Consider the following 13,023-nt stretch of genomic DNA (forward strand, 5'->3'; position numbering starts at 1 on the left):
CATGTATGGACAAGCCCTACATTTCCAAGTTCATGTGACAGAAATCTCTGAGCAGAAGAATGTGCTAGGCAAATTTTGGTGAGTGCAGTTAGAAGGGATTCTGGAATCAAAATTCCGTCATCCCTTTGCGATTTCAGAGGTGTCAACAGGAATACAAATTTGATCAGAGGGATTTTGATCATTACTAATTGTCATTATCAGGCCATGCGTGTTGTGCTCCCTGCAAAAGTGACCTAGTTTGAGACTTTTCTTGATCTAATTCAAGCTACAGCTTTCTAATATTTGAATGAGGAGAATATGCTCATATTGGGTTCTGGGAAGTGGGCAGGTTTAAAGGACCCTCCCGCAGCCTATGGGGAGGATCCACTGGGTCCGGGACTCAAATAATTGCATGGGACAATGGAAAAAATAACAGGGACAAGTGTGAGGGTGAAAGGGTCAAGAGTAGGGCAAATTCCTTGATCCACATGTTTTTTCCAGGTAGAGCTCCTCAAATGACTCTTCCCTTCCTCCCCTCCCCATTTATCTCTTATGTCTTCCACTGTTCCCACAGCATGTCATTGTCATAAGCAGAGATAATTTTGCCCAAGCCTATTCACTTAAGAGTGGGTCATACTTACCTGGTTTGTTGTGTGAAGCATTAAGTGGAAGAAGTAAGCTGGCAGGGGATGAGGGTGTGGGAGTGTGATTGAAGAACAGGAAATCTAGCTGGAGAAGGAAGCATGTGGATGGACCTGGCTGGAAAAGGAAATAGAGCAGCGGTTTTCAAACTGTGGGTTCAGGGGTAGAGCAGAGAGGGTTTTAAGCCAACTGTATTGCAAGGCCATTCAGTGGGTGGCCCAGCTCCCTGTATAAGTTAGGGCAGCCATAATTTAATGCAATCTGGCCATATGTTCTTCCTGTCCCCAACAAGCTCCCTATACCAGGGACTGGAGAAGGGCTACGATAGAACCCTTACACTAGTTCCATGCTAGTTGAGAAGCCCCCTGTGCAGGGTATATTCTCAGCATGCCATTTCCAATTTCCTTAAGGCTCATTCATGCTGCCAAAGTAATTTGGCTTTAATGCAACTGAGAATCAGGCCCTGGATGTCTGTCCTTTCCATGTCAGACATTTGCAGTTGCTCCAAATGCAGCATTACTGCAGTTCCAAATATAGGCAGGTGTTACTCTTAGCCCTGGTCTACACTGGGGGGTGGGGGTGTCGACCTAAGATACGCAACTTCAGCTATGTGTAACTTGGGTTGACTTACCTGGCCGTGAGGATGGCGGCGAGTTGACTGCTGCTGCTCCCCCATCGACTCGGCTTCCGCCTCTTGTAAGCTGGAGTTCTGGAGTCAATGGGGAGTGCGTTCGAGGATCAATTTATCGTGTCTAGACAAGAAGCAATAAATCGATCTCTGATAGATCGATCACTACCCGCTGATCTGGCGGGTAGTGAAGCCCTGTCCAGTGAGAGGGGAGACTAGGGTGGCCTCAAAAGAATATGATGTGAGCTCAGAGATTGGTTAGAGGATTTTAATCTGCAATGCAAACTGAGTGAGGATACACTAATATCTTAGAGCAGCACTGGAGTGAATGATTGGGCACCAAATGCTCTAGTTACTAGAGCAATTCTAATTACTATTCTTTACTATTCCTATTACTGATGAAACCTATCACTGGGCTACTGAGGAAGCTGTGCACCTGCCTCTTTGCATGCAGTGAGTTTTGATGACTAACAGACTCTTTGGACTGCAGTGTGTATGTAAAACCAGACATTATGGAGCTTGCAAACATGCGCTCTTTTCTTATTTGAATATTGGTTTGTTACAGTGGTCTGGGGACATAGCTACGGAACAAACACGTACCGTGTTTTTTAATTTCTGCTGTGTCCTATGTTGTATTATAGATTATGGCTAAACATGGATTTAATCCTAGATATTTAACTGTATGCATTTATTTACTGCGGTGTTCACAAAACTGTTAAAAGTTTAATCATAAATCACTGGTAATCTTGAAAGTTAACAAAAAGCTTAGGCCAAACCATTGTCTGGCTGAATGCTTTTTATAGTAAAGTATCACTAATGTATCCCAAAATGAACACTTCACATTTCACTTCCAGAGTTATGGATACAACTGGGGGGAAACTGCCAAGATTATCATAAAACTAATCATGTTTGCAAGCATTATGCTAAGACCAGCTGTCATTCTACGTGGCTTCTGTTAGCATGGTTTCTTATCAATGTTTGTAGTTCAAATTAAAGCCATTACAGTGGTGGACAGGACCAGTTCCTGAGTAGGCTGTGCCTTCTAAGACTTTTTACCAGTCCCCCAGGTGCACCCCTTTCAAGTGACAGGCCCATGCCTCCACCCTGAGAAATGGATCTAAACCAAGAGATAGATATGAATATTGTCTTACTTATGCTTGAGACAAGGTGGTGAGATAAGATCTTCTATTGGACCAAGTTCTTTGAACTAGGAAAAAACTTTTGCCAAAACATTACCAGCTAAGTCTGTCTTTCTAATAGTGTATTTTCCACTGAATGCATCGGATGAAGTGAGCTGTAGCTCACAAAAGCTTATGCTGAAATAAATTTGTTAGTCTCTAAGGTGCAACAAGTCCTCCTTTTCTTTTTAATAATTTTTGTTGCTCTTCTCTGGACTTTCTCCAATTTGTCCACATCCTTCCTGAAATGTGGCACCCAGAACTGGACACAATACTACAGTTGAGGCCTAATTAGTGCAGAGTAGAGCGGAAGAATTACTTCTTTTGTCTTACTTACAACACTCCTGCTAATACATCCCAGAATGATGTTCGCTTTTTTTGCAACAGTGTTACACTGCTGACTCATATTTAGCTTGTGGTCCGCTATGACCCCCAGATCCCTTTTTGCTACTCCTAAGCAGTCATTTCCCATTTTGTACTGGTGTGATTACATACTCATGATTACTGCCTACCGTTCTGACACCTAGAAGGCTCATCGGGAATTTCTTAACAAAATATTTTTTAATTGAAAAAAGCAGATTTGTCAAAACCTAAACTTTTTATAGGAATGTATCAGTTTCGGCAAAGCTTTAATTGGGAAGGTTTTTCAGGTCCAGGGTGGAATTTCTGGTCAAACCCACAACACGAGAGAGAGTCTGATATTAAGATACTCACGTAGGATGTAGGACACCCAAATTCAGGTCCCTGATTTGGAGCAGGGATATGATCCAAACATTCCAGCTCAGTGACCTAATTACCAGGCTATTGGCTCTTCTGGTGAGTGTTTCTCTCTTGTTTTTTGTCAAAAATTTTGAAAAGGTCTTGTGTTCATCCTGATGTAGAATGGGAAGATTTGACATCATTATATATTTTAAACCACACAGAATGGAAAGCCATTTGCTGCCGAGCTCTAGGCACCCATTTAACCCATGTAATTGAGGTGACTTAAATGGGGCATGGATAATTAGGGCACATACTTTAAAAAGAAAAATCCCAGGGAAGCTTGCACATACACATATTTTTAACAACATGGACATGAATGATCCTTCCAATTTAGGGACACATAAAATAGCTAGAGATGTCAATGAATATTAATAGCTAGGATATACCAAGAGAACTAGCAAATTCCAGGTGCTACTGGAATAGAACTAAAATTAATTAAATAACTTTTTCATGCCATCACCTTTATGAGACAGGATTCTTTGTTAACAATGAACAGTGAGTTGGGAAGACCTAGGATCATAGGAAAGGAGACAGATGATGCTCCATCTGATATAGACTAGAAATGATTAAAACAATCACAGGAAAATATGATCCCTGTCTCTTTAAAGAACAATTAACTACCTTCAGGCTTGACACTTTAGCTTAAAGAGGCTGTCATGCTGCCATGTAAAGATTCCTAATTTGAGATGAGGTATCAAGAGCTATTAACTTGTTAATTGTGTCTGATTCAATGGAGGATCAATTAATGGTGTGGAGGAGGCAGAGAAGTGGATGTGCACCTTTTGTTGTAGTCCCATAGGTCTGAACAGGTCTACGTTTCACAAACAATAGGAGAGTCCTATGTAATAGTGAATAAAATAGAAACATATAACTGCCCATTTAGCAAGGAGAAAGCAAGCAAGCCTTTTTTGTGCTGGTGAGAGATTAGTCTTCTTCATAAAACAAATGTCCCTCCAGAAATATTATGGTTTCTCCACTAGCCAAGGACTCTCTAATATATTTGATCATGCAAGTTAACACCTTTATTTGAAGGATATTTGGTAGTCAGGGGGAGTTTTTCTGATGGGGACAAATCATTGGGACTCAGATGGATGCAAAAGACAATTTGTTCTCTATTTCTCATGAACATTTAAATTTGTACTCGTCTAGATTTCCTTTAACTGAGCTGTGGCTCAATCTGATTTCATATGCCACATAAGCAAAGGCTGAAGGAACTGGGTATGTTCAGTTTGGAAAAGAGATTAAGGGAGGGATATGATAGCGGTCTTCAGATACTTGAAAGGCTGCCATAAAAAAGATGGAGAAAAGATGTTCTCTTTTGCTACAAAGGGCAGGACAAGGGGCAATGGGTTCAAACTACAGCATAGCAGATTTAGATTAAATCTCAGAAAAAACTTCCTAGCCGTAAGAACAGTAGGACAATGGAACAGATGCCTCGGGAGATTGTGGAAGCTTCTTCACTGGAGGTTTTCAAAAGGAGGCTGGCTAGCCATCTGTCTTGGATGGTTAAGACACAATAAATCCTGCATCTTAGCAGCGGGTTAGACTAGATGACCCTTGTGGTTCCTTCTAGCCCTATGATTCTATATACTTTAGATGTGATGATTTTTCTCTTTGTGTTAACTTGGTTTGAACAAAGATCCTTTGGTATCTGAGGAGGATTTGGGGAAATTCATGAAGTCCTCCCTGGGAGAGGTACATGAGCCTTTGACCCTTAATACATGCCACCTGGAGCTAAAAGGCTTAATATAATGCGTTTTTTACTGTGGAGTAACTAACACATATGAGCTATGCCACTGTATAAACACAGTGAGACAAAGCTCAGTAGTTATACTGAGTAGTTATACAAGGTGAAATAGGTGAGGTCAGGTGGGGGTATAATTCTGATCTTGCCTAGCTATCTCAAGGTAAACTCTGCAAGTGCCTTGTATCCATTTAGGATTTAGGTGAAGACAAAGCCTTTCTCTACCTAGTATTCTTGGTCAAAAGGCAAGGCTTAGAAGGGTTCATTAACAGGGCCTAAGGTGATAAACATCACTGGAGAATCTTTTCAGAGTATTAAGAGTTTTCCTTACAACAGAGAATATAGTGTCCTATCCCGAATCACTGACAGCAAGGCCAGGTTTACATTACAGACCTATATAGGTATAAATATGTTACCCAGGGGTGTGAAAAATCCACACTCCGATCAATGTAATTATACTGACACTCCCGTGTCGAACGGGAGAGCTTCTCCTGCTGACATAGGTACCGCCTCTTGGGGAGGTGGATTAACTCTGCTGACGAGAGAAGCCCTCCCGTCATCAGTACTAAACTACTTTGTTTAGTACTGATGACTCCCTTTGTCATAATACCGAGCATCCTCAAGGTCTATTCAGCTCTCCCTGTGCTCTCCTTGCTTATATTAGCTACCACACACCTGTTCTGGAAGGAGGGTTCTGTGGTTCCCTTGCCTTTAACAGAGACAGGCCTATCTCTCCTACTTTACGTATGTCACTCCAGACTGCTCCTGAGATTAAAGCTATGTGGGTGCTTAAGTGCTTGCAGGATAAGATCCTTAGCCTTCTCTGAGAAAAGACCCGATCTCTCTTCTCATAGGAGCCTCTGGCAGGAAATAGTTCCAAACAGAAACAGTCAGCAGTTTCAAAATCAGGTTGTTTTCTTTTTTTAAGACAGACTTTATAAATTAATAATGGAAGAGTCCTGAAGTTTAAATTAAGCTTAATATAAAATCATAACTAGTCTGGACCTTCTTTATAGTTGCTGATTTAAGGAAGAATAAAACCTTACATGGCAGAAAGGTCTCTTTCTCTTAACAGCAACACACAAGCTAGGTCAGTAAGTGCCTGTCAGTCTATCTCCTGCAGCTGCACAACCTTTGTCTGTCTCCTATCTGGAGATTTGCATTCAGGGGAAAAGATCCATTAGTAACAAGTGGGACTTTGTCATTTCTCTAATTCAAATACCTTTATGTACCGAGCATTTGCAACATTTTAAATTGAATTCCTTATCCACAAACTGGGTTGGAGATTTCCTTCTAATCTGCATTTGGGCATATTTGATATATCAAGGGTTATGTGAGCATTTCAAAGAGTTTTTTTGATCCTCTGTTAGGAGTTGGGGAATATGCGATTAAAAAATTCTTCCTAGGTACACTTAAGACTTTCGTAACTTTCCAAAGCCACTGACTCTCTGGGTGGGGCCTGAAGAAAATCAGCTGAGCGCAAGGTCCTTTAGCAGCTAATTAGCTTCCTCACTGCAGGTGCTATCCTTGTTTTCCCAGATGCACTGTCGGTTTAACCACTGCTTTTTAGATACAATCTTAATCTGACTATAATAATTCATAGGGCAACTATAAATCATATTTGGTCTGTCCTACTTCATATGCAAAAGCAGTCATAGCCCAGAGCAAATTATTCACAGGGAAAAAAATCAAGAATATATCATGCAAAAGCTTATCATTAGTACAGGGAATGCAGTCCTCAAATACCTAGTGTTTGGAAAGATTCCAAATATTTTTGCTGAACTAATCACATGCTTAAAATTTCCCACACTAAACCCCCCCAACCACAAGCGCATGCAAACAATCATTCATGATGATCAGTTGGTACTTCTCTTTACTTACCATTTAACATGACCTGCTATTCAAACACCTTTCTTATATCTCAAACATTTCCCCCCTTTCACAATCGCTGGGCCATACACCTCCCATGGAACTTTTATTGACATCCATAGGAGTGCTCCATATAGATCTAGGGTAGAATGTGTGACACAGAATTTGAAACAATGCAGAAACAAAAGTAATTTATATTAGTTTAAAACTATATTAAATTAATAAGACACTTTGAAAATGAGAAAGAAACAATTAATATCCAGCTACCTTTATTTAGAGAGATTTAGGGAGGCTTTTTCAAAAGCTCTCAACATTGGCCTAACTCTTCTCCCATTGAAGTAAACTGGATTCATCTGAGTGGGAGAAGAGATAGGGCAGCACGGAGCACTTCTGAAAATACCACTCTCCGGGCCAGATCAAAAATATTTGCTATCATGGCTGTCTTTCCATTGATCAGGTCCTTAAAATATAGATTGGAAGCTATAGTGACAACTGAACAGAGCAGGAGTAGTCAAACTTTATTGGCAGAAAGTACCCACAACCCCCAGTCAACACACATTGACACACCCTCACCATATGATATGACAACCACCCCACCCCCTTGCATCACTTGGCAACTGGTACAAGAGGAGGAGTCAAGTGCTCAGTCACTGAGTGTTGTAAAACAGATGATATCTCAGTTCTTTTGTCTCCATCTCTTCTGGCTGCTGAGCAGGATGGGCATATGGTGGGTGGAAAAGATGAAGAAGATTAAGGTGTTGGGAGGGGTTGTTTCCTAGATCTACTCCCAACCTTCTTCCATGCCATCTCTCTGTGGCCACTGTAAATTATGCTGCGGCCCAAACGAACCACAAGCAGCCCCCAGGATTGGGTGCATACAAAGGTGGTGGAAGCAGAGGGCTGTAGCAGTGCAGCGTAGATTGCTCACTAAATCGACAGTAGGGGCTCTCTCATCGCTGTAGGTACGCCACGTGTCCAACCCTGAAAGGCCACAAAGCCTCACCATTAAGTCAGATTTTTTTGGGGAAATCTCCAGTGAAGCATTCTGACTTGTCTCTGTGTTAGAGTGGAACAGAAGTCCTAACATGCTTGAGCAGGCCAGCTTTTGGTCTATAGTGAAGTATTAACCCCCGCTCCCCCCCCAACACCACCACCCCCTTTTTTCTTATCAAATGGTTATTCTTATCTATTACCTTAGATGGCATCTGGCCAGATATTCTTGCAACAGGGAGTTGCTGGCCACAAACAGGACCACACAACCATTTTAAACACACTGTTACAGATATGCCCAAGCCCACATCATCCGTGTATAAGCTAAGATGAGACAGAAGTAATTCGGTAGACTAGAAAAACAAGGACTCTGAAGGCACACCCAGTGACTCAGAAGACAAGCACCTTTCTGCACAATCCAATAGGTGGCTGTATTGCATTTCTTTCTATTAACAAACAAGCACATTCGCTAGAGAGAAGCACAGCTGTCACTGTGCTATGGAATTTATTTCCAATCAGATTTCTAAAAACTGTAGCGAAAACTAGCATGGTGTTTTTCACAGCACTTGAAATAGAGAGAAAGTTATAGTTGCCTCATTAGAACAACATTATTGTGTTACTTATTAACTATGATGTGACTGTTTCACTATTTATTGCACAGTACCTGCTCTCATTTTCTTGGTGAGTTCCAGAGAGTATTATGCCAGCTTCTCCTGCTTTATTTTAATCTTCTTTCCATGTGTTGAACAGAGACTTAAAAACAAAAAAACATTTGGAAAGGTATAATCAACAATGGGGATAACTGGGTCAAATTCTCTCAGATTAGATGGTCTAATGATCCCTCCTGGCCTTAAAAAAAGAAATCGATGAATCTCTGAACCATTATATGGCCCCTAGTAGAACAAAAGAGATTAGTTAATATTTTGTGACTAAATATTGCAAGCTCATTCAACTGTTTTTTGTGGCTCATACTATTTACTGTATATGAATGTCTGCTTGACCAATAAGAAAAGGAGTACTTGTGGCACCTTAGAGACTAACCAATTTATTTGAGCATAAGCTTTCGTGAGCTACAGCTCACTTCATCGGATGCATACTGTGGAAAGTGTAGAAGATCTTTTTATACACACAAAGCATGAAAAAATACCTCCCCCCACCCCACTCTCCTGCTGGTAATAGCTTATCAGAGTGATTACTTTAGATAAGCTATTACCAGCAGGAGAGTGGGGTGGGGGGAGGTATTTTTTCATGCTTTGTGTATATAAAAAGATCTTCTATACGCTATTACCAGCAGGAGAGTGGGGTGGGGGGAGGTATTTTTTCATGCTTTGTGTGTATAAAAAGATCTTCTACACTTTCCACAGTATGCATCCGATGAAGTGAGCTGTAGCTCACGAAAGCTTATGCTCAAATAAATTGGTTAGTCTCTAAGGTGCCACAAGTACTCCTTTTCTTTTTGCGAATACAGACTAACACGGCTGTTACTCTGAAACCTGCTTGACCAATGTTTTTCAGTTGTGAAAATGTTCATGTATCCTAAATGTTTAATGAACATTAGCATGAATGATTATTCACCTTGATAATTTGTACTTGAAGTCATTATTGCTTAGACTGTATTGGTTTTTCTCCTGTTTAAAAATGATCAGTGATCTAATCATGGTGCAGAAATAATATCACGTGACTTAGATGACCAATCAATGCCACAACTAAAGATCAGCATATACTCAAAGCAATAGCAGCAGTGAATACTTCACAACAACAACAAAAATATCCTCATAAAGTACTTGAGGAATTTTTGAACAACAAATACATGACTAGAAAAGGGGCAAGGTTCATCAGATGATTTGTTCATCGAAAGTAATTTGAATGGTGCTAGTTCATCATGGACCTATAAAGATTTAGAATTAATCACCATTGCCAAAATTGAACTAACTCAATCCGCTAGTATTAAATAGATAGTAGACTGTAGTTTAGATAGCTCCACTGTTGCCAAGACATAAGAAATAGACCTCAACAGAGAATCTAGCTCTGCTTAGCAGAGAGTGAAGCTAAGCAAATATTTCAGAATATAGTTCCTGAATATCTGCACTCTCTCTGGCCCTTTGAATATTCAATTATTTTATATGAAGTGGAACAGCTTGAAAAGCAGAGATTGAGAGAAACCGCACCAGGGTTTAAGGGGGTCATCACCACCTCCTTGCTCTTTTGTGAGAAGGAACTAACTTAGCAAAGGCACCTAATTCCAGGAGAGTGTTCATGGCTGTGAATCCTGAGCAGAGATGAGCACCTCCCTTTGGTCTGGACTTAGGACCTATGTCTCTGAGGGGAAGAGTCACACTCCTCTCTCCTCAGCATTTCCTTCTGGCTAGTTTAGGAAGCTCCCTGCTCGCCATGCTGGCTCCTGTGAATTCCTTTTTCAGATACCCAACGCCCACCCTGCATTGTATGAGGAGCCTAGGTGCCTCACTTGGGTTGTTGATTCCACTAGAAGACAGGGCACCTGAGTCCCCATTGTGAATCTAGCCCTTAGTGTTTTCGTTCCCTGTCTGGAAAATGGAAATCATCCTTCCTTTTCCTCACCATTTGTGAAGGGTAACATGAAGGCTTTCTACAGGTATGTTAGCAACAAGAAAAAGATCAGGGAAAGTGTGGGACCCTAAATGAATGGGGGAGGCAACCTAGTGACAGATGTTGTGGAAAAAGCTGAAGTATTCAATGTTTTTTTGCCTCGGTCTTCACAGACAAGGTCAGCTCCCACACTGCTGTCCTGGGCAACACAGTATGGGGAGGAGGTGAGCAGCCCTCAGTGGTGAAAGAACGGGTTAAGGACTATTTAGAAAAGCTGGACATGCACAAGTCCATGGGTCCAGATCTAATGCATCTGAGGGTGCTGAGGGAATTGGCTGATGTGATTGCAGAGCCATTGACCATTATCTTTGAAAACTCGTGGCAATTGGAGGAGGTCCTGGACGATCAGAAAAATATAGTGCCCATCTTTAAAAAAGGGAAGAAGGAGAACCCGTTGAACTACAGACTGATCAGCCTCACCTCAGTCCCTGGAAAAATCATGGAGCAGGTACTCAAGGAAACCATTTTGAATCACTTGGAGGAAAAGAAGGTGATCAGGAACAGTCAACATGGATTCACCAATGGCAAGTCATGCCTGACCAACCTGATTGCCTTCTATGATGAGATAACTGGCTCTGTGGATATGGGGAAAGCAGTGGATGGAATATATCTTGACTTTAGCAAAGCTTTTGATACGGTCTCCCACAGTACTTTTGTCAACAAGTTAAAAAAGTATGGCTTGGATGAATGGACTATAAGGTGGATAGAAAGCTAGCTAGATTGTTGGGCTCAACGGGTAGTGTTCAACGGCTCGATGTTGTTGTAGCAACCAGGCAACATACTAACAAACTTCAACAGGACCTCTTTACCAAGCTGCTGCTGCACCCTTGGTAGCTCTCACTCAGCCTCCTCAACTTCCCCCCCCTCCTTCCTGTTTCCTGTCCTTTCAGACTCCCAACAGCCAGTGCTCCCAGTTCTAATAATTACAGGCAGCATTTAAACACCACACATGTCTAGTTGGCAGCCTGTATCAAGCGGAGTGCCCCAGGGGTCTGTCCTGGGGCCGGTTTTGTTCAACATCTTTATTAATGATCTGGACGATGGGACAGATTGCACCCTCAGCAAGTTCGCGGATGACACTAAACTGTGGGGAGAGCTAGATATGCTGGAGGGTAGGGATAGGGTCCAGAGTGACCTAGAGAAATTGGAGGATTGGGCCAAAAGAAATCTGATGAGTTTCAACCAGGACAAGTGCAGAGTCCTGCACTTAGGATGCAAGAATTCTATGCACTGCTACAGGCTGCGGACCGACTGGCTAAGCAGCAGTTCTGCAGAAAAGGACCTGGGGATTACAGTGGATGAAAAGCTGGATATGAGTCAGCAGTATGCCCTTCTTGCCAAGAAGGCTAATGGCATATTAGGCTGCATTAATAGGAGCACTGCCAGCAGATAGAGGGGAATAATCACTTCCCTCGATTTGGCAATGGTGAGGCCACATCTGGAGTATTGGATCCAGTTTTGGGCCCCCCATTACAGAAAGGATGTGGACAAATTGGAGAGAGTCCAGCGGAGGGCAACAAAAATGATCAGGGGGCTGGGGCACATGATTTACAAGGAAAGGCTGAGGGAACTGGGGTTGTTTAGTCTGCAGAAGAGAAGAGTGAGAGGGGATTTGATAGCAGCCTTCAACTACCTGAAGGAGGGTTCCAAAGAGTATGGAGCTCAGCTGAGTGGTGGCAGATGACAGAACAAGGAGCAATGGTCTCAAGTTGCAGTGGGGGAGGTATAAGTTTTATATTAGGAAACACTATTCATAGAATCATAGACTTTAAGGTCAGAAGGGACCATTATGATCGCGTAGTCTGACCTCTTGCACAACGCAGGCCACAGAATCTTACCCACCCACTCCTGTAACAAACCCCTAACCTATGTCTGAGCTACTGAAGTCCTCAAATCATGGTTTAAAGACTTCAAGGTGCAGAGAATCCTCCAGCAAATGACCCGTGCCCCACGCTACAGAGGAAGGTGAAAACCCCCCAGGGCTTCTGCCAATCTGCCCTGGAGGAAAATTCCTTCCTGACCCCAAATATGGTGATCAGCTAAACCCTGAGCATGTGGGCAAGACTCACCAGCCAGACATCCAAGAAAAAATTCTCTGTAGTAACTCAGATCCCACCTCATCTAACATCCCATCATAGGCCATTGGGCATATTTACCGCTAATAGTCAAAGACCAATTAATTTCACTAGGAGCGTGGTGAAGCACTGAAATGGGTTACCTAGGGAGATGGTGGAATCTCCATCCTTAGAGGTTTTTAAGGCTTGGCATGACAAAGCCCTGGCTGGGATGATTTAGTTGGTTTTGGTCCTGCTTTGAGCAGGGGGTTGGACTAGATGACCTCCTGAGGTCTCTTCCAACCCTAATCTTCTATCATTCTGTGGTACTGTCTATTTAGCTTGGAAGCTCTTTGTGACAGGGACTTTTCCTTAAAACATATAGGTACTCAGTGTCTAGCACAATGGGACTGTGATCTTGGCTGAGGTGTGTGGGCACCGCTGTGTTACAAACAAACACCACCAACAATAAGTAGAGTGGCTACTTGTGCTCTGTATAACACAAGGGAAGTTGTCAAAGTTTTTCTGTGGCAGCATTCACAGCAAAAG

The 13,023-nt window shown here is 42.2% G+C and overlaps 1 protein-coding gene across 1 annotated transcript in view; it reads right to left on the minus strand.

Moving 5' to 3' along the window:
* SPTLC3 (serine palmitoyltransferase long chain base subunit 3) overlaps nucleotides 1-1,363 on the minus strand; it is a 173,751-nt gene extending 172,388 nt beyond the window's left edge. Inside the window, exons 1-2 of the mRNA XM_073339602.2 lie at nucleotides 1,253-1,363; nucleotides 621-738 (exon numbers count right to left, since the gene is read on the minus strand). Of these exons, the coding sequence (XP_073195703.1) occupies nucleotides 621-641 (21 nt within the window). The 5' untranslated portion in view covers nucleotides 642-738; nucleotides 1,253-1,363. The remainder of the gene's footprint in view (nucleotides 1-620; nucleotides 739-1,252) is intronic.
* Between the last annotated feature and the right edge of the window lie 11,660 nt (nucleotides 1,364-13,023).

The sequence above is a fragment of the Lepidochelys kempii genome, chromosome 3, assembly GCF_965140285.1.
Source record: "Lepidochelys kempii isolate rLepKem1 chromosome 3, rLepKem1.hap1, whole genome shotgun sequence".
Lineage (NCBI taxonomy): Eukaryota > Metazoa > Chordata > Testudines > Cheloniidae > Lepidochelys > Lepidochelys kempii.